The sequence below is a fragment of the Myxocyprinus asiaticus genome, chromosome 1 (genome assembly GCF_019703515.2).
Source record: "Myxocyprinus asiaticus isolate MX2 ecotype Aquarium Trade chromosome 1, UBuf_Myxa_2, whole genome shotgun sequence".
Classification (NCBI taxonomy): domain Eukaryota; kingdom Metazoa; phylum Chordata; class Actinopteri; order Cypriniformes; family Catostomidae; genus Myxocyprinus; species Myxocyprinus asiaticus.
In genome coordinates, this window is record NC_059344.1 from 27,079,732 (window position 1) to 27,102,552 (window position 22,821).

At 39.8% G+C, this 22,821-nt stretch overlaps 2 protein-coding genes across 4 annotated transcripts; one reads left to right on the top strand and one right to left on the bottom strand.

Annotated features, from left to right (window-relative positions):
• Positions 1-138: 138 nt before the first annotated feature.
• Positions 139-2,406, bottom strand: LOC127414031 (F-box/LRR-repeat protein 8-like). 3 transcript variants are annotated; one of them, XM_051651816.1, is made up of 3 exons: positions 2,319-2,380; positions 2,062-2,144; positions 139-1,093 (listed from the first exon to the last, which is right to left on the bottom strand). In XM_051651816.1, exons 2-3 carry the CDS (start codon positions 2,097-2,099, stop codon positions 139-141), a joined length of 993 nt encoding a protein of 330 aa, XP_051507776.1. In that variant the 5' UTR covers positions 2,100-2,144; positions 2,319-2,380. The 3 variants fall into 3 exon arrangements, with proteins under 3 accessions (XP_051507776.1, XP_051507862.1, XP_051507690.1); XM_051651902.1 differs by having other exon boundaries at positions 2,288-2,362; XM_051651730.1 differs by having other exon boundaries at positions 2,062-2,406.
• A 107-nt stretch (positions 2,407-2,513) lies between these two features.
• On the top strand, positions 2,514-21,402 carry tradd (tnfrsf1a-associated via death domain). Its single transcript, XM_051652691.1, has 6 exons — positions 2,514-2,646; positions 3,114-3,160; positions 3,248-3,401; positions 14,210-14,487; positions 20,685-20,811; positions 20,912-21,402. The coding sequence occupies exons 2-6, from the start codon at positions 3,140-3,142 to the stop codon at positions 21,208-21,210; spliced, it is 879 nt and encodes a 292-aa protein (XP_051508651.1). The 5' UTR covers positions 2,514-2,646; positions 3,114-3,139; the 3' UTR covers positions 21,211-21,402.
• Positions 21,403-22,821: the final 1,419 nt, after the last annotated feature.

The window sequence follows — 22,821 nt, forward strand, 5'->3', positions numbered from 1 at the left end:
TTGTTTTTTATTTGATCATCACCACAGAACTGTACCAAGCCATTAAAAATAGTGCAAATATATGAAACATATGGTTTATATTATCAAAGCATGTGCAAACACTGTTTGAGAGCCTGTATCCCAAGTATTACTTTAGTTTTATGCAGGTCTGTGATGAGGCTCTTTATGTATTTTGAGTGTGTATTTGCAGAGGTTTGGACAGTGTGTGATGAACGCTGTTATCACGTCATGCGAGACCACACAATAACAGTGAACCTCCCGAAGTTTGACACACTGCTTTGCTAAGGATATCAGAGCAGAGTTTAGTTCAGGAGAGGAGGGTGTCTGCAGCTCCAGAACCTCCAGTGTGTTTGCATAACTCTTCCCTACTAGATGAACCTCATCCAACAGCAATGTCCAAGTGAGCAAGCGTAGACATCGGACTGGGATGCTGGGCTGCAGAACCCCAGGAACATGCAATTCAGGGAGGGTGTGGTCCAGCTCAAGCTCCACCCAGAGATGTGGGTGTCTCAGTTTTAACTCTGACCATATTTGGTCACAGAGAGGCGGTGCGTATTTGAGGCTGCGTTCACAACGAAGCTCTAGTTTCTTCAGTGCTGATTGCTCTGGTAACATAAGATCTTTCAAAACATCTTGTGACAGACTGGTCTGAAAAACTCCAAGAACACTGAGTGACCGGCAGTACTTTAGCACTTGCCTCAGTGTCTCACCATTGACGCCACACACCAGAGAATGATTGTTGATGTAAAGACTTCGTAGAGCAGGACAAAGCATGGCTACACTCCTGACAAAGGAGTCGCTGAGAGTGAAGGTAACACCCCTTAAGTCGAGCACAGTAAGTGATGACCCATTCGTCAGTATGTCCACTAAGCCTTGTTGCAGGTCCTGACCAGTGTAAAAGAGGGGTGTATTCCCCACACAGCAGATCGAAAGTCCCTCCAGCCACCCATCACCCTTGGCAACTGCCTGCCGCAGCACCCACAGTCCTGTTCTACGATTGGCTGGATCAGTCAGACTCATGCTCAGCTTCAAATTTCTGACCAGTGGCAGAAGAGCAGTAAATCTTTCAGGAACACTAGTCCCTGACTCACACCTAAAACAGAGATAACATGTGAGAAACCAATTCTCCCATCATTTACTTACCCTAATGTCATCCCAGATGTGTATGACTTTCTTTCTTCTGCAGAACACAAACAAAGATGCTGGAAGAATATTTCAGCTCTGCAGGTCCGTACAATGCAAGTGAAGGGTGGCCAGCACTTTGAAAGTCCAAAAATCACAAAGGCATCTACATTTATGCATTTGGCAGACGCTTTTATCCAAAGCGACTTACAGTGCACTTATTACAGGGACAATCCCCCTGAAGCAACCTGGAGTTAAGTGCCTTGCTCAAGGACACAATGGTGATGTCTGTGGGGATTGAACCAGCAACCTTCTGATTACCAGTTATGTGCTTTAGTCCACTACGCCACCACCAGCATAAAAGTAATCCATACAACTCCAATGGCTAAATCAATTTCTTCAGAAGTGATATGATTTGTTGTGGGTGAAAAACAGATCAATACTTGAGTCCTTTTTTACTGTAAATCTTCATTTTCACTTCCACATTTTTCTTCAATAGTTTTTTGCAATTTGCATTATTCGTGCATGTCGCCACCTACTGGGCAGGAAGAAGAATTTATGGCAAAAAAAGGACTTACATATCAATCTGTTGCTCACCCACACCAATCATATCACTTCAGAAGGCATGGATTTACCCATCTGAGTCTTCTGTGGTTATATTTATGCCACCTTTATGTGCTTTTTGGAGATTCAAAGGTCTGGTCACCATTCAGTTACATTGAATAGACCAACAGTGCTGACTTTCTTTGTGAAATCTTTGTGTTCAGCAGAAGAAAATCAAACGCATTGTATTGCTTACACAACATTATTGCTTTTATCAGTGAACCATGAACAGAACATTTGATCAAGTTTGAGGCCACGGATTTTTTTTTATTTATTGTTTTTATTATTTTTTTTATTTTTTATCTAATTGATACAATAGTATTCCACAGTTCTTACCTGACTTCGGTGTCTTTCCATGAGCTTGGATGTGCCATGATATCAGACCATGCCTTACAAACAGTAAACGCATTGCATTTGTCCTGTAAAGGTAGGAAAGAAAAAATATGTGCAAGGACCTCCTCTGGCAGATCCATTTTATTATTTCAAAAACAATCCATTATCTTCAGAATATCTTATGTCAGCCGCAGCCACTTTAAATATATCAAAACGCTTTAAAACAGACCGGTTATGCATTTGATATCACAACCAAAAACCTTTTAATCCAGCACACGGGCGTTTGTGAGGACTGTCATGTCAGTGTCTTCAGAAAGGAAATGTGCGCTCTGAAACTGCAGTTCTGCACTTCCTCTTGCGTCGCGAGTTTTGTAGTTAAATGCATCAATTGAAAAAGACGCTGAGCCGTCGGCCAATCGTCGTAGAACGCGCTGTTCTTTAAGCCAATCAGATCAATCATTGAGCATTGCAGTGGTCGCGTCTTTAAAAGCAGGCACTACATCGATTTCTGAAAAGTTTTCTTCGCATGAAGTTTTAGGCCTGTTTAAGTCTTCCGTGCCATTCGGACAAAGTCCACCAAATCGCCGCGTAAGTAGTGTGTCAGTATATCAGACAAAACGCAAGTTTCATATTCGCTATTATATTGAATCGAAGGCAAAGTTTGTGTGATGTGAAACTTTTAAGACGGGAAAATCTCTCTAGTGGTCAAGTAGAATGTAACAATCTATGAAAAGCACAAACAAAAAAGTCGCGTGTGGACTTTTGTAGATGTTTGATCCATTTGACATTTTAATCTCCTCTTTTTACAACTCAAATGCATTAAATAAAAAGTTAAAAGTAAATGTTTTGTCATGTGACGCGTGTCGGGCCGCCTTGCATTACCTGTAGACATGATGTGCATTTTATATCTGTAAGACCTCATTTATATCGCCAAACTCACAACCATGGTTGCATGCTGGAAAGAATAAGACAAAATAAAGTGTGTTTGGTTATAGTCAGAGTAGATTTGTGTTCTTTGTTTCTGTGTGGAGTAATTGTGTTTTTCACACTCCCAGGACTTGAGACGGAGTTTGAGCAGAAGATGGACAGTATTGACACAAAGGTACACGATTGCCTTGTGTTTACATTCGTGTTTGTGCTGGTGCTTTTGATTTGACATTCTGTGTGTCTGATTGTATCTGTGTTGCAGAGGTTAAATGAAAGCAACTCCAGTGATCGAGTGTGGTCCGGGTGTGCTGTGCTCTTCTTGGGGTGTAGCACACCAGCACACAACTTTCTGTCGGTTTACAAAGACGAGCAAGGGAAATTCAGTTTGTTCAAGGTCATTAAGCTCACCCTTACAGGTAAGTGTTGTCACGCTTAGTGCTTATTGATTTATTGGAGTTTTACAACATGTATTTAGAGAATAGCTTATACCCACAGTGGACTATCCTGAAAAATGTCATAGACTCACATTGAAGGGATGTTCAAATGAGCCAAGACTATTCAAACTCCATCTGTCAAAATTCAAATCTGTCTGTCTGCCTGTCTGTCTGTCTATCTTTTTTCTTTTTATCACTCTTGTATCTATCTGTCTGTCTGTCACTCTTCTATGTATACATTTCTTTTGTGTCTGTCTGTCAGTCACTCTTCTATTTATCACTATTTTGTATCTATCACTCTTGATCTGTCTATCTGTCTGTTTGTCTGTCTGCCACTCTTCTATTTATCACTATTTTGTGTCTTATCTATCTATCCGTCTATCTGTCTGTCACTCTTCTATTTATCACTCTTTCTTTTGTGTCTATCTGTCTGTCTGTCTTTCATTGTCTGTCTGTCACACTTCTATTTATCACTTTCTTTTGTCTATCTGTCTATCTACAGTTGAAATCAGAAGTTTACATACACCTTAGCCAAATACATTTAAACTCAGTTTTTCACAATTCCTGACATTTAATCGCAGAAAAAAATTCCCTGTCTTTTAAGAATGTAAAATGTCAGAATAATAATAGAGAGAATGATTTATTTCAGTTTTTATACAGTGCATCTGGAAAGTATTCACAGCGCTTCACTTTTTCCACATTTTGTTATGTTACAGCCTTATTCCAAAATGGATTAAATTAATTATTTTCCCCATAATAACAACGTGAAAGAAGTTTGTTTGAAATCTTTGCAAATTTATTAAAAATAAAAAACGAAAAAAAAAAAAAAAATCACAAGTACATAAGTATTCACAGCCTTTGCTCAATACTTTGTTGAAGCACCTTTGGCACCAATTAGAGCCTCAAGTCTTTTTGAGTATGATGCTACAAGCTTGGCACACCTATTTTTGGGCAGTTTCTCCCATTCTTCTTTGCAGGACTGCTCAAGCTCCATCAGGTTGGATGGGGAGCGTCGGTCCACAGCCATTTTCAGATCTCTCCAGAGACGTTCAATCGGTTTTAAGTCTGGGCTCTGGCTGGGCCACTCAAGGACATTCATGGAGTTGTCCCGTAGCCACTCCTTTGTTATTTTGGCTGTGTGCTTAGGGTCGTTGTTCTGTTGGAAGATGAACCTTCGCCCCAGTCTGAGGTCCAGAGCGCTCTGGAGCACGTTTTTATCAAGGATGTCTCTGTACATTGCTGCATTCATCTTTCCCTCGATCCTGACTAGTCTCCCAGTTCCTGCCGCTGAAAAACATCCCCACAGCATGATGCTGCCACCACCATGCTTCACTGTAGGGATTGTATTGGCCAGGTGATGAGCGGTGCCTGGTTTCCTTCAGACATGACGCTTGCCATTCAGGCCAAAGAGTTCAATCTTTGTTTCTCATGGTCTGAGAGTCCTTCAGGTGCCTTTTGGCAAACTCCAGGCGGGCTGTCATGTGCCTTTTACTGAGGAGTGGCTTCCGTCTGGCCACTCTACCATACAGGCCTGATTGGTGGAGTGCTGCAGAGATGGTTGTTCTTCTGGAAGGTTCTCCTCTCTCCACAGAGAAACGCTGGAGCTCTGTCAGAGTGACCATCGGGTTCTTGGTCACCTCCCTGACTAAGGCCCTTCTCCCCCAATCGCTCAGTTTGGCCAGGCGGCCAGCTCTAGGAAGAGTCCTGGTGGTTCCAAACTTCTTCCATTTACGGATGATGGAGGCCACTGTGCTCATTGGGACCTTCAATGTGGCAGAAATGTTTCTATACCCTTCCCCAGATCTGTGCTTCGATACAATCCTGTCTCGGAGGTCTACATCCTTGGACTTCATGGCTTGGTTTGTGCTCTGACATGCACGGTTAACTGTGGGACCTTATACAGACAGGTGTGTGCCTTTCCAAATCATGTCCAATCAACTGAATTTACCACAGGTGGACCCCAATCAAGTTGTAGAAACATCTCAAGGATGATCAGTGGAAACAGGATGCACCTGAGCTCAGTTTTGAGTGTCATGGCAAAGGCTGTGAATACTTATGTACATGTGATTTTTTTCGTTTTTTATTTTTAATAAATTTGCAAAGATTTCAAACAAACTTCTTTCACGTTGTCATTATGGGGTATTGTTTGTAGAATTTTGAGGAAAATAATGAATTTAATCCATTTTGGAATAAGGCTGTAACATAACAAAATGCAGAAAAAGTGAAGCGCTGTGAATACTTTCCGGATGCACTGTAACTTTCATCACATTCCCAGTGGGTCAAAAGTTTACGTACACTTTGTTAGTATTTAGTAGCATTGCCTTTAAATTGTTTAACTTGGGTAAAACATTTTGGGTAGCCTTCCACAAGCTTCTCACAATAAGTTGCTGGAATTCTGGCCCATTCCTCCAGACAGGACTGGTGTAACTGAGTCACGTTTGTAGACCTTCCTCGCACATGCTTTTTCAGTTCTGCCCACAAATTTTCTATCGGATTAAGGTCAGGGCTTTGTGATGACCACTCCAATACCTTGACTTTGTTGTCCTATGTAATTAACATTTTTATTGATTCATGAGCATATGACAGTAAAAAAAACTCAACACATATATAATGAATCAACATTTTACATTTAAACCCTACTAATACAATCCCACCCTGACCCCTAACGAACACCCCTGTGGTCCCATATAACACACACACAATCCAAAAAAATATGTGTGTGTGTGTGTGTGTGTGTGTGTGTGATATATATAATATATACATACACACACATACATACATATATATACACATACATATATATACACATATATACATACACAGATACACATACATACACTTACATAAAATAAAAAAAAAATATATATATATATATATATATATATATATATATATATATACACACATACACAAATAAATAAAAGAATAAACATACATGATTAAACTACACTCTCCACATCCCCTCCCTGAGATTCCCCCCAAAAAACTAAATATTTGCCCCATTTTTTTTTAGCAAATAAGTCCCTCAACCCCAGCCTTCTACTTACCGCCTCTCCGAAAAAGAGGGTGCTCTATTTGACTTCCAACCCCTTAAAATTACTTGCCTGCCGATCATGAGACTGGTCATAACCCAGTTTTTTATATGATTGTCCCCTAAATGCATGACCGCTCCATCACCCAAAATACAGAGTCTGGGACAAAGCAAAACCTGAGTGTTCAAAACGTCGCACAAATACCTCTGAACCCTCAATCAAAACTCCTGGATCTTAACACACCCCCAAAAGACATGGGCAGTGTCTCCAACTTCTGACTGGCATCACCAGCAAGTGGGTGTGTCTTTAAGACCAAGCCTATATAATCTAGAGGGGGTCCAATAAAATCTAGGTAAAATCTTAAATTGCATAAGGTGAACCCTTGCATCTCTAGATACAGACTTGACATTTTTAAGAATCTTAGTCCACACTCCATCCTCCAATACCAAATTCAAATCTTTTTCCCATACACTCTTGAGAGAAGTCAAGGCTCCATCCTCCAGACTCTGAGTTAGTAGGGAGTAATACACTGATGCATCATGGCCTTTTCCAAAAGCAGCAATCAACTCTCCCAAAGCACCTGCCGCTTTAGGGGGGTGCGTGCCACTCCCAAAAATAGCGCAGAGAAGGTGGCGAAGCTGTAAATACTTATAAAACTGAGATCTGGGAATGCCAAAATATTGAACCAAATTTTCAAAAGGTCTCAATACTCCACCCTCATATAGGTCACCAAGTGCATTAACCCCCCTCACAATCCAATCTGACCAACAAAAAGGGGACTTATTAATACATAGTTTAGGGTTCTGCCATATGCTTGAGGCAACATTTAAATAAATATCAGAATTAAACACTCTGGACACTTTTGTCCATATCGAGTGCAAATGCAAAATAACGGGATGCGACTTAACCTCTCCGGCTCGTTTAATTGAAAGGCTATGCAGTGGCGAGATAGGGGCAAGAACTTCCTTTTCAATACAAAACCAGGGACAGGCCCTCTCAGGTGGAAGCGACCAATGAGCCAAATGTCTAAGACCGAACGCATAATAATAATACTAAATCTTGGGTAGGCCTAGCCCTCCTCTGTCAATTGGCCTATGTAACTTATTGAAATTTAACCTGGGGCGCTTACCATTCCAAATAAAGGACTTCGCTATGCTATCAAATTGCTTGAAATAAGAGAGGGGGACATCTACAGGGAGAGACTGAAGCAGGTAGTTGAATTTTGGAATACAATTCATTTTAATAACATTAACCTTCCCAATCATCGATAAATGTAATGAAGCTCATCTGTCCACATCGCTCGAAAACCTTTTTATTAAAGGGTCAAAATTAACTCGAACTAAATCAGACAAATTTGCTTGGAGTAAATTCCCCAAATACTTAATGCCCTGTTTGGGCCACTGGAAGGCGCCCGGCTGGAAAGCCGTTTCTGGGCAGTACGCTGTCAGCGCCAAAGCTTCGGATTTAGACTAATTGCCTTTGTATCCTGAGAACTTGGAAAAGGAATTAATAATTCTGTGGAGGCAAGGCATAGATCTAGTAGGTTCAGAGACGAATAATAAAATATCATCTGCGTAAAGCAGAAGCTTATGCGCCGCACCTCCCGCTGTCACCCCTGGAAAATCATCCTCCTTTCTTATCGCAGCTGCTAATGGTTCCAGGGCAAGACAGAACAATAATGGGGAAAGAGGGCAACCCTGTCGAGTGCTCCTATCCAGAGTAAAATAATCTGAAATTAATCTATTTGTTTGTACCGCTGCTACAGGGTGTTTATAAAGTAACTTAATCCAACCAATAAATGTACTCCCGAACCCATACATTTCCAAAATCTTAAAAAGATAATCTCATTCTACCATATCAAACGCCTTTTCGGTGTCAAGTGAGATGGCAGCAACCGGAGATTGTTCATTCGCCACTGACAACATGATATTGATGAGATGCCTGATGTTATCAGAAGAGCTACGACCCCGAATAAACCCCACCTGATCTGTATGTATAAGAGATGTCATAACTTAATCGGTTAGCCAAAATTTTTGACAATATTTTTACATCTAGTTGGATCAGGGAGATTGGACGGTACTTTTACACTCGCTTGGATCTTTGTCCTTTTTAAGAATCAGACTGATCTGGGCTTGTGTCATGGTTGGAGGAAGTTTTCCCTTCTTTAATGATTCAGTATAAACTTCTAATAAAAGTGGGGCCAGTTCTGTAGCATAGGATCTAAAAAATTCTGCGGCAAAACCATCTGGCCCCGGAGCCTTGCCAGTAGGTAGGGACTTAATTACCTCGTTAAGCTCCTCCAAGGTTATCTCAGAATCAAGAGTTTTTTTGCTCAGTCGTCAGTTTAGGAAGATCTAATGGTTCCACAAAGTTTCTAATCTCCACGCCTTCGCCTACTGATGAAGAACTATAAAGATTAATATAGAATTCTTTAAAAGCATTAATAATATCAATGGCTGAGGTAAATATTTCACCACCAGCAGATTTCACTGAGGGAATGGTAGAAAAAGACTCTCTCTGCTTTATATATCTAGCCAAAAGTTTTCCTGCTTTGTCCCCTGACTCAAAGTATGACTGTCTTGCCCTGAATAACCAAAACTCCACTTTCCGTGACAAAATAGTATTATATCTATATTTCAATCGGGTCAATTCTCTGAGGCCATCAGCTGACATACGGCGCTTCAGCTCTGCCTCGGCACTTTTAATATTTCCTTCCAACTCCACAAGTTCTCGTACTTTGGATTTTTTGATGAATGAGGCATACTGTATGATCCGGCCCCTAAGAACCACCTTAAGTGCCTCCCAAGCCACGCCCACAGAGGATACTGAGGACCAGTTGGTCTCCATATAAACATTGATTTCAGTCTTTAACATTTGTTGGAAATCAGGATTTTGTAAAAGGGATACATAAGGCGCCAACTATATGATTTCTTTTTCTCTATATGTGGCATCACCTCTAAACTCACCAGGGTGTGATCTGAGACTAAAATGTTTCCAATTGAGCAATCAACAACAGATGAAATGAGGGATTTGGATATCAAAAAAAAAATCTATTCTAGAATAAATCTTATGGACTGATGAAAAAAATGTATAGTCCCTACCAGATGGGTTCAAAAGTGTCCAAATATCTGTAAGACCAAGATTTTTACACATCCTGTGAAGCGTCAATGTTGCTCGAGGGGGTTTACACACTTTTGCTTCACTGTGATCAAGGACTGAATCCATCAAAAGATTAAAGTCTCCTCCCAATATTATATCATGAGGGGTGCCAGCAGTTTGCAACACCCCTTCAAGATCTATAAAAAAGCCTTGATCATCAACGTTAGGTGCGTAAATATTAGCCAAAATCAGACTTTGCCCTTGAATTTCAGCTAAAACAATAATTACTCTTCCTAATTTATCTTTAATCTGTTTGAGAAATTTGAATTGTAAATGTTTATTTATCAATTTAATGACTCCCTTGCTCTTACTTGAGCCAACACTAAAGAAAACATGTCCACCCCATATCTTCCCAAATTTTTCAGCTTCCTGCGGGGAGAGATGTGTTTCTTGAAGAAACACTATATCATATTTCTTACGTTTAAGAAAAGTAATAACCTTCCTTCTTTTTATGGGGTGCCCCAACCCATTCACATTCCATGTGGAGAGAGACAACATATTCATATTAACATTTGACATATTGATATAATAAAAATAAAAAATTGTGTGTGAAAAACAAAATTATGAAGACCACATTCCCCATTAGTGAAACAATCAACCCCCGAACATCCCCTGGATCAAAACAAACAGAAAAAAGAAAAACGTGCGCATTAACCCCGCACACAACAGCGCCAACCGGCAACAATCCCTCTAAACTCAAAAGGTCCATGAACGCACACGAGTCCCCACGACAACTTTGCCATCGGATTGCTCAATTTGTGAGGCAAAATTACATAACAGAAAATACTTTGTGAAATAAACCCAGTTAATAGGAAGAATGAACACAAAAAACATGTAGATTCATTCACAGAACTGTCTCAAAGGTGTGATCTTCCACAAAACAAATTCCAGCCGATATAAAACCGTTCAGATTCCTCGGACGGACAAACGAATGTTCCGTGAGCCGGCTGTTATGAGTTCAGCGAATGACATAATTATTCAAATGTCCCGTTAAAAAAAAAAAAAAAAAACTCAAAACAAACTCCAGCCAGCAGGAGGAATAAGCACGAAGAACAAACAGATTAATCCACAGCTGTTCCAAAGGAATGTTATTCAACAGAACAAGCTCCAGCCACTAGGCGGAACCAATACAAAAAGAAACAAAACCGGCATCCTGGTTCCCCGGATGATAGAGTCAGTTCACTCGGAGGCCGCATAAAAGTATATACCATGACTTACACAATCTGTCAGCTTTATAAAAGACATCCTTTGAGTGAGCATGTAAATATTTTGCGGTCATCCGTAGTGTCCATTCTCAAACTGTCCGGGAACTTCAATGCAAATGTAATCTTCCATCAGTGCAAAAGTTTATTTAAGGAAAAGTGTTATTCACAAAACAAGCTCCAGCCGCACGGCGGAGCCAACGCAAAAAAAACCAAAATTTCACCCAGCTTCCTCAAGAGTTAGGCACAGCGAGACAGGCCCACTCACATGAGAAACATCCAACGGTTTACTCAGCCATTGATTCTATAAAAGACATTGCCAGATTTGGACATGTGAATACTTTGCGACCGTTTTTCGTTTCTATTCTCAGTTTGGCAGGAAACATCAGAGCAAACGAGATCTTTTTCTGATGTAAGAGTTTCTTACATTCCTTGAACCGATCGCGTTTCTCTCTTGTCGAACTCGCAAAGTCTGGGAACAAGAAAATATTATGGTTCTTCCAAGAAAGCTTCCCTTTGCTCCTTGCCTGGCGCAACACAAGATCTTTATCGGATGATCTCAGAAATCTGTCCAGAATCGATCGGGGCCTATCTCCCTCAGCAGATCTGTGAGCTGGGACTCTGTGAGCTCGCTCGATTTCCAGCTTGTGGCCTGTTATGTCGAGCAGACTCGGGAAGAGCTCGTCCAGGAATTTCACCATATCTCTGCCCTCTTCATGCTCAGGAATTCCAACGATTCGAATGTTATTCCTGCGGTTTCTATTTTCAAGATCTTCAAGCTTTTCAAGGAGATGTTCCAAATCAACTTTGGTCGCGGGCGGATTAGCGGATAATTCCCTCTCCGAAGATTCCAGAAAATCGATTCGTTTTTCAACATCAGACACTCTTGTACCTAACTCAGAGAATTTTATTTCCATCGCCACGATCGATCGACGTATTACAGCGAGATCCTCCAAGTCAGCAAGAATCTTCGTCAACATCATCGACATGTTGGACAACTGACGCTGGATCTCCTCTCTCGCCGTGCCATCCAAATCGAGTCTGTAGGCCTCTCGGGGCTTTCATCCTGAACAAGTAAGTGTCTTTTAATATCTCCAGAGCCCGAGGATTTTGACTTCTTTGCCATGTTTTGCAACAAAGGACAAATGTGTAACTGGGTGTAACAAATTTCACCAGATTATAACATGAGAATAATCGAAAATTCAGCAAAGTGCGCAGAGCTCGTCGCTCACACGTCTGCTCCTTGCATGGCGTCCATTTTCCTCCGACTTTGTTGTCCTTAAGCCATTTTGCCACAACTTTGGAGGTATGCTTGGGATCATTGTCCATTTGGAAGACCCATTTGCGACCGAGCTTTAACTTGATGTCTTGAGATGCTGCTTCATTATATCCACATCATTTTCCTACCTCATGATGCCATCTATTTTGTGAAGCGCACTAGTCCCTCCTTCAGCAAAGCACCCCCACAACATGATGCTGCCACCCCCATGCTTCACAGTTGGAATGGTGTTCTTCAGCTTGCAAGCCTAACCCTTTATCCTCCAAACATAACGATAGTCATTATGGCCAAACAGTTCAATATTTTTTTCATCAGACCAGAGGATATTTCTCCAAAAAGTAAGATCTTTGTCCCCATGTGCACTTGCAAACTGTAGTCTGGCTTTTTTATGGTGGTTTTGGAGCAGTGGCTTCTTCCTTGCTGAGCAGCCTTTCAGGTTATGTCGATATAGGACTCGTTTTACTGTGGATATAGATACTTGTCTACCTGTTTCCTCCAGCATCTTCAGAAGGTCCTTTGCTGTTGTTCTTGGAGTGATTTGCACTTTTCGCATCAAACTACGTTCATCTCTAGGAGACAGAAGGCATCTCCTTCCTGAGCGGTATGATGGCTGTGTGGCCCCATGGTGTTTATACTTGCGTACTATTGTTTGTACAGATGAACATGGTATCTTCAGGCAAATGGAAATTGCTCTCAAGGATGAACCAAACTTGTGGAGGTCCACAGTTTTTTTTCTGAGGTCTTGGTTGAATTCTTTTAATTTTCCCACGATGTCAAGCAAAGAACCACTGAGTTTGAAGGTAGGCCTTAAAATACATCCACAGTAGTGATGGGCAATCCGGCTCTTTTCAGTGTGCCGGCTCGTTCGGCTCAGCTCACCAAAAAGAGTCGGCTCTTTTGGCTCCCAAACGGCTCTTTAAAAAAAGTTTGGTTTTTTTTCCAAGTCAAACAGTTTGCGATAGTTTGACTATGATTGGTGTTAAAACAATTCTAATTAAATTACTAAATGAAATCATACTCTACCTTAACCACAATGTATTTAAAAATGCATTGGTTTGCATTTGCGTTTAAAGTATAACTTTTTAATGTATATAAACAAAGTGCATATAAATGTAACAATTCAAAACGAATACAATCTGAACAACATAATAAGTTGGCTCTGCCCTCCCTTACACATCTTTGGTTCATTGGTTGACACTGCGTGTCTGATTGACAGGAACAACAGGTGAGGCTGTTAGTCTGAGCAGACAGTCAGAAGGAATGTGTGCGCTTGAGTATTTAGGCCTATATTATTTTTATTTATTTTTTGTTCTTTGAATTCGTTAATTCTATTCATTTAAATCTTTTGATTATTCATATCTTAATTTTTTTTATATTTTTATAAATAGATTCGGCTCTTCTGATATGCGAGCCGGCTCCCAAAGTTCACCTACAAGAGCCAGCTCTTGGAGCCGACTCGTTCGCGAACGACCCATCACTAATCCACAGGTACACCTCCAATTCAGTACACCTCCTATCAGAAGCTTACTGTCTAAAGGCTTGGCATCATTTTCTGGAATTTTCCAAGCTGCTTAAAGGCACAATTAACTTAGTGTATGTACACTTCTGAACCACTGGAATTGTGATATAGTCAATTAAATGTGAAACAATCTGTCTGTAATCAATTGTTGGAAAAATTACTTGTGTCATGCACAAAGTAGATGTCCTAAACGACTTGCCAAAACTATAGTTTGCTAATATTAAATGTGGAGTGGTTAAAAAAGCGTTTTAATGATTTCAACCTAAGTGTATGTAAACTTCTGACTTCAACTGTATCTGTCTGTCTCTCACTCTTCTATTTATCACTTTCTTTTGTGTCTGTATGTCTGTCAGTCTTTTTTCTTTTAATCTCTCTTTCCCATTCATCCATCCAAAGCTTTTCAACTTTTTTTTTTTTTTTTTTTAACTTTCAGACAAGGCTTTGGCAAGCCAGCATCAAAGTTTGTCTGCAAACTTTATTTATCTTGTTGCTTCATGTTGTGGTGCACGTTGAGTCAGTTCTATTTATAGATTTATAATTGGCCTCTTCAGTTTACTTTGGGGTGCGGTTGATACACCTCTAATTGCCCTTTCAATCAGATTCAGTTGGCGGACTGGAAGGGTATGAAATCCTAAAACTGCACGATGCTGATCCCTTACTTGGGGTGGAACTGAAATTCATGGCCATGCCTCCTTGTCGGCGATTCCTGGAGAGCTATGCCTGCGGTTCACTCGCACAGTTTCTGTCCCAGCATGCTTTGCGTCTTCTCGCGCTTCCCAATGAGGTTGTGGTAACACAGCTGAAAGCAGGAATACACACACTGGACCAAAGCTTACCAGACCTAGAAATGTGCTTAGAGCATATACGCCAATCACAGGTAAGTGTGTCTGTTTATGCTTGCACAATGGCTTTGTTGTTTTAGTGTCACTTGAATATTCTAATTCCAGTCCCTTTGCATTCCACTTATTTAGAGTATGTTTAACCCTAAAAAAGTTTTTGTGTCCTGGAGGATACAAACATGTAAGAGTCTGGGGAGAGGAGCAATGAGTGAGTCAGTCAAATATTTGTGAAAAATATTGAAAAGGGGGTCCCTGCAAATACATGCAACTTTGTGTGTAAAGTCTGGCATGAACTCACAATCTTTATCTAAAAGTAAAAAGGCAAAATTCTTTGAGAAGGCAGCTGACCTTGAGGCATCTTTTCAATGTTATTTTTATGAATTCTACAAGCTATAAAATTACAAATAAAAGCAATATTTTAGAAAAAACATGGATATGTATTATGTGAGTCCCAATGTGTTAAAAAAATAGCAATCTGTACAGTTTTAGAGTTACCTTTACATGCTTGCCCTTTTTAGGGTTAATATACTTTCACTGTGATATAATATGGATTTTCCTGCAGTTCTTTTATAGTTGATGAATTCTGTATATGAGCTGACAGGCAAGATGTCTGAGGTAAAGGGTTTAAATATGACTGCCATTAAAGCTATTTACAAAGTACTTAATTTTTTGAGCAACAAATTGCACTGCAAAACTTTACATAGGCAGAAATAAATCATATTTGACTGCTGCTTTTTTAACCATTTTGATTCTTAATCTTCTGAAGTTTTAGGATGGACAGATAGATGGGTATATTAATAATGTAAACAATCATAAGTACCAATCAAAATACTTGTCTGTTTATTTAATGGTAATACAAGCAATCCATTCCAAATCTGTTATATATATATATGCATGCAGAACTGCAGGTATACGCTTAGCACCACACAGGACTTGTTCAGATATCACCCTCGTAAGACGTGTATGCAGATCAGACACATTTAGGCCAAAAGGTCATTGGTGTTAAATGTGCTGTGTGTGTGCCCCTGAAATTTATTGAAAATTCAAAGCTTAAATAAGGATAAGAAATGGGAAAGGTAAAAATCACCATGTTTACAATAATCATTTAGTCCCCTTCTTAAATGCTGGATAAAATCACCAATTGTTTCTTATAAATAGGCAGTTGATTTGGTCATATGTTTATCAATTGAGTTAGCAGCTTCCATGAAAAATAAAACATGAGAATGCAGAAATGTATGTGCTGTCCTGCCTTGATCTGGTGTGGTCACTTTTGGGTGATTGAAACTTGTACAGTCATCTGTCCTACCTGGACACAGTGGGGTGCTGACATGAGATTTCTGCCTGTGCTCGGAATTAAGGCCTTAATGCAGGTGACCTGATCAGAGATTATTCTACCTGAATCTTGTTAAATGTGTACTGAACCAGCACTTTTCAGTCAGTTTGACGAGATGGTACTGATTGGTCATCCAATAGACATAATAGCTGAAGATGGTGTAGATTAGAAGGTGCAGGAAAATCCCCAAAAAAACAGGGGCTATATGTGGATATTATATATATATATATATATATATATATATATATATATATATATATATATATATATATATATATATATATATATATATATATTTAGCTTAAATAGGTATTAGAAATAAGTGAAAATCACCACATTCTTGATAGATTTTTTTTAGAGAAGAAATTGAAGGTTCATAATCCGAATTGAACAGGTGTATAAATGCTAGATCGAATTCAAAGGTCCCAACTGTGTCTTAGAAATAGCCATTTAATTTGGTCATAAGCATGTTCATTATTTTGGGAGAGGGATGTCATATTTTCTATGCAAGTTTAAGGGATAGTTCACCCAAAAATGAAAATTCTCCCATTATTTACTCACCCTCATGTCATCCCAGATGTGTATGCAGGGGCTCTACACTTATATATATTTTTTTAGGAGCACAGTCAAAAATGTAGGAGCACAGTTGTAGTCCAGTTTTTTTTTTTTTTTTTTTAAAGAGATGGTAACGCAAATGTGCCACAATATAACATGCACAAAAAGGCATGAGAAAACTGAGCTCATCAATTATGACAAAATTGACAAAGACAAAGGAGTTTAAATTCTTATAAACCAAATTTATAAAAGTTAAATTGACAGGCTGTCTGCAAAAAACAACAGCAGCTCATGTTAACCCGTTTCACCTTGTGAACAAAATATACAAAAACACAATGTTCAGTCTATGAAGTATGGTCCTCTTAAATGTATTTAAGAACTCTAAATTGACATTTGCACTGCTGAACACAATTAATGTTCCTGTCACACAATGTACAACAATCAGATGTTGCATATTTCAGTTGGCCAGGCTTTGTAAACTTTTAACTTTTTAAAGTAAAATTTGATGCTTTTCATTTCACTCAAGCTGACTAAAACGCCTCACACAAATTTTTTGCGCTTGCTCGGTTGACTGAAGGGATGAAAAGCAGTCAATGGCAGTGTGAAACATAATTGCGCAGTGTAGATGCATTTGGGAGTTGTACTCTTTATTCCGGTTGTACTATACAACACTTCATGATCTTCATTCTAGGGTCGGGAATCTTTAGGCACCTCACGATTCGATCCGATTCTAGGAGTCACGATCCGATTTCAAAACGATTCCTGATACATCTAAAAAAAAGATTTTATTGATTATTCTGCTGAACAAAGGCAAAACACAGTAACTTCACATTTTGACCAAAATTGGCCCTGTGACAGACAGGTCTCGCTCAGCTATAACCACTTTTTGAGAAAATTGCAGTAACTACAAAATCCACACTGAAATGAAGTAACAGTTGTGTTGTACAATGTATTTACAGCCTTTGTATGGCAATATTGTCATCATAAAAAGTGATAAACACTGACCTCCTTAAATATAAAACACAATGCTATTAAATAAATTCAACTGATTATGTTAAGTTTAAAGCATTGTTAATAATTTATTTAATAGTATTACATTTTTAAATGGAATAAATCTATCTGAGGCCTTTTGATTTTTTTATTTTAACTATAATTACACATTGGAGCTCCAGGTTGATTACATCTGTGAGAGTGCAGATGTTAGCTTCTCCTTTCCTCACCACTGGTGATAAAGCAGCACAAATAGGATTATTATTTCTAAAATCTATCAAGCATCTCGTATGCGCTGTTCCATCTGTTTGCTCTGCGGTATATGTCTCACCTGCTTAACATTTATCTAATGAGCCGTTAGGTGTGTGCGCACTTCCCGACAAGTGAGGGACCGGTGTTCTGTCGAAGTCTGTTCCCCCTATGTTTTCCCTTAGGTTAGTGTTCCCTGTAGCACCATTAAACACAGGGGGAACAGACTTTGACACTAAACTAAGGGGAAACGGGGGGAACAGACTTCGACTCTATGGGGAAACGGGGGGGAACAGACTTCGACTCTATGGGGAAACTGGGGGGAACAGACTTCGACACTAACCTAAGGGGGAACATAGGGGGAACAGACTTCGACACTAACTAAGGGGGAACATAGGGGGAACAGACTTCGACACTAAACTAAGGGGAAACATAGGGGGAACAGACTTCGACACTAACCTAAGGGGGAACATAGGGGGAACAGACTTCGACACTAACTAAGGGGGAACATAGGGGGAACAGACTTCGACACTAAACTAAGGGGAAACGGGGGGAACAGACTTCGACACTAACCTAAGGGGGAACATAGGGGGAACAGACTTCGACACTAAACTAAGGGGAAACATAGGGGGAACAGACTTCGACTCTATGGGGAAATGGGGGGAACAGACTTCGACACTAACCTAAGGGGGAACATGGGGGAACAGACTTCGACACAAATAAGGGGAAACATAGGGGGAACAGACTTCGACACTAAACTAAGGGGAAACATAGGGGGAACAGACTTCGACACTAAACTAAGGGGGAACATAGGGGGAACAGACTTCGACACTAACCTAAGGGGGAACATAGGGGGAACAGACTTCGACACAAATAAGGGGAAACATAGGGGGAACAGACTTCGACTCTATGGGGAAACGGGGGGAACAGACTTCGACACTAAACTAAGGGGAAACATAGGGGGAACAGACTTCGACACTAACCTAAGGGGAAACATAGGGGGAACAGACTTCGACACTAAACTAAGGGGGAACATAGGGGGAACGGACTTCAACACTAACCTAAGGGGGAACATAGGGGGAACAGACTTCGACACTAACCATAGGGGGAACAGACTCCGACACTAAACTAAGGGGAAACGGGGGGAACAGACTTCGACACTAACCTAAGGGGAAACATAGGGGGAACAGACTTCGACACTAACCTTAGGGGGAACAGACTTCGACACTAAACTAAGGGGAAACATAGGGGGAACAGACTCCGACACTAAACTAAGGGGAAACGGGGGGAACAGACTTCGACACTAACCTAAGGGGAAACATAGGGGGAACAGACTTCGACACTAACCTTAGGGGGAACAGACTTCGACACTAAACTAAGGGGAAACATAGGGGGAACAGACTCCGACACTAAACTAAGGGGAAACGGGGGGAACAGACTTCGACACTAACCTAAGGAGAAACATAGGGGGAACAGACTTCGACACTAACCTAAGGGGAAACATAGGGGGAACAGACTTCGACTCTATGGGGGAAACGGGGGGAACAGACTTCGACACTAACCTAAGGGGAAACATAGGGGGAACAGACTTCGACACTAACCTAAGGGGAAACATAGGGGGAACAGACTTAGACAGAACTCCGGCAATGTGCAACAGCAAACGAAAGAGCGCAAGAGGAGTAAAAGACATTGGGAAGCAGCAGACAAAAAAATAATTAGAAAATAAAAAAACATCACCCACATCTCCCGACCTGCTGTCTCATCATTATTTTCAGGTGTTTTTTTCCGTGTTGTGCAAATTAGTGCAATAACAGGTGCAAGCTCGTATTTCATGTTCTTTGTTGACATGTAATCACGAAATCAACTTTCCCGTTGCCATGTGAGTTTGTGAATTAATTTCGGGATCGTAGTTTCATTAGGAGACAAACGGTGTGTGGTTGAACATCCAGTCTGTGATCAGTTTTGTAGGATGTGCTTGGCTTTAAGATATGCGCATTTCTAACATCTGTCTCTGCCGTGTGTATAAGCACCGCTGCGCTGCCGCGTTCTCAGAATTGATTCTGAATGTTTGAGAATTGATAAAGAATCGCAATGCATCGGAGAATCTATTTATTTATTTATCCCCCCCCCCCCACTTCAATCAGGTCACTCGCACCAGTGCGCCTACATATTCTTTCACAGTCGCACACAGTAATTTTCATGGTCGCACTGTAGAGCCCTGGTATGACTTTTTTTTTCTTCTGCAGAACACAAATTAAGATTTTTAGAAGAATATTTCAGCTCTCTGTGTCCATACAATACAAGTGAATGGGTGCCAACATTTTTACACTCCAAAAATCACATAATGGCAGCATAAAAGTAATCCATATGACTCCAATGCTGATATAAGTGAAATGTGTGGATGAGAAACAGATCAAGTCCTTTTTTGACAGAAATTCTTCTTCCTGCCCAGTAGGAGGTGTATGCATGAAGAATGTGAATCACCAAAAACACAAGAAGAATGTTGAAGAGGAGATTAACTGAGCAGGGAGGAGAATTTAGAGTTAAAATTGAATTAATGTATCTGTTTTTCACCCACACCAATCAAATTGCTTCTGGATACATTGATTTATCCACTGGAGTCATATGGATTACTTTAATTTAATTTTTATTTATCACATATTTGCACATATATAGTGAAATTCTTTTTTTTTTTTTTTTTTTTTTTCTAAACTGGGGTCAGAGTGCAGGGTCAGCCATGAAACAGTGCCCCTGGAACAGATGGGGTCAAGGGCCTTGCTCAAGGGCCCAATAGTGGCATCTGTAAATTGAGAGAATTTCCATTTTTGGGTGAACTATTCCTTTAAGGGACTGTATTTAAGGAAGTGGAAAAGAACATTTTTAAATGAAACCACTTCAAAACAATTTAAACAGTTGGAATTTTAACATCTTTGGGAGAGAAATAAAATTGTTTAAATACAGTATGTTTTCTTTGTACTAAACCTGAAGCCTAACCTTCTATAGATGTACAAATAAGGTTAAAATATAATATTAAAATAATATGATTTTAATTTACAGCTGTTTTGAATATGGTGCAGTTTGTTGAATTGATGTATGGCTGTTTTGTAGCCTGTGCGTTTGCGAGATGATGAGGTCACACGGTTGGAGCAGCAGCTGCAGAACAGCTACGGTCCTCACAGACAGCCACCACAGGAACTGCCTAGGAACTGCTTTCTGTTTCAGAAAAGAGTGTTTGGTGAGTCTCAAGATACACACACAATTTCTAATAAAAAGGTTTCATATGTATTTGCAATATCAGCAAACTGATTTTTTTAAATATTTTTGTTTCATCCTAGATGATAGGCCATTGACATCGGCAGACCAGCAACGATTCGCTGCTCATGTGGGACGGGATTGGAAGCAAGTGGGAAGAGCTTTACAAAAGAACTGCCGTGCCCTGAAAGGCCCTGTTATCGACAATCTTGCCTATGAGTATGAGAGGGAAGGGCTTTATGAACAGGCCTATCAACTGCTTGGACGTTTCATCCAATCAGAGGGCAGGAGTGCCAAGCTGAGCCGTCTTATCAGCGCACTGGAGGAGACAAAACTGACCAGCATGGCAGAGATCATGTTGGGCATTCAGCCACGGGATTGAGACTAACAGAATGAGTGATGTGTTTGTGTTTTTTTACGTATGTGACTGTTTCCAAGATATACAGCTAAATTTGAAGTGTGACCACTCATTTTTGTGATATCTTTTTATCATGACTTTATGATTTCTGTCTGTCTTCACTTTGCAATGTTTCACAATCACCAGACAGCCCAAAATTAAATAAATTTTAAGTAATCACGTTTTTCATACATATTTTGTAGAACTCCAGATTCTTGTCACCATATGCATCTTATCACAGATTGGAAAGATACTAGGAATAGGTACAGTATGTCACTTCACTTGAACTTCCAGAACTCGTATTTGTTTTAAACATGAAAATACTATTAGCATTGATGGGAGCAGTGTTATTGTACAAAGGCATTTAGTGTAGTATACCTACTACGACTAATGTGGATTGACTTAATGGGCCCTGTACATGAATTCACTCACTGAGGACAGCTGGAAATATAGTCCTTGATAACATTAAAAAAATTAAATTGTGAAGGGCAAATTTCTATAATGCATAGCAAGGATTTTGCTTAACTATAGATTACTTTCTGGATTATAATACTGATCTGTTTAATTTAATTAATGTGAACATTCCTGGAATCGATATTGCTTCAGGAAAAACATTTTTGATCCTAAACCAGTATTCCCTATATGTTACAGTTCAGATTAAAATCCAGTTTTCCTCTTCATAAATTTTCTGATCTGAGAAAAGGGTGTAGGTGTAATAAAGTCGCCAATAGTCAAACAATCAGTTGGAGCAAAAAAATAAATGGAAAATGAAAAAAGTCAACATCTGGATCTGACTGTGTTCTAATACGGTATGAGATGCCATTATTCTAAGAAATTAATTTTAGCTAAATGGTATCTAGTGAGGGCAGTCAGATTAATGAAATGGATGAGGCCTTTCTCCATTAAAGCATTACGCAGACCTGCCATTAAAGTATTAGATGGTTAAGAGATCACATTCATTTTAGTTATGGGGATTTAGAAGCTTCTAGTTGTTTTCTAGAGTGAAATCTAATATTTTCATTTATGAAAAACCTGGTGATTAAAATACCAGAAAAAAATGTTACTCAACAGTTCCATTACAACCTGTCCAGAGAAATGTTTTAAGAAATTTTGACATTTCCTCATAGTTCATTCTATATATATATATATATATATATATATATGCTACTTGCATATTATTATGCAATGATATTTCAACATACTTGTGACGTTGCAGCTTATGGAGGAGGGTCCATGATGTTTCCCCACCCTGGTAATAAAGATAAAAGCATGTTAAGCAGGATATGTGGCTCGATGTTGCTCTTATCTTAGGAAAGTAATCCATCAGAGTGACCTGTATGTGTGTGTGCCACTGGTGTGTTTGGAAAGAGAAGTTATTTGCAGTGAGGGCCAGGCTTGGCATGAAATCAAAACTGATGTTATATATTATATTCTCCCCTTCCCATGGTCACTTTTCATAGAATCAGTCAGATATTCATCTTCATACAGAGGCCTATGCATCGTTCTGTTTGTACATGTGTTCACTTTTGTGCATGCTGTTAAAATGCACAATGGCTTACTGAAGGCTGTGCAAAGATCTGTGGATTGACAGTCTGC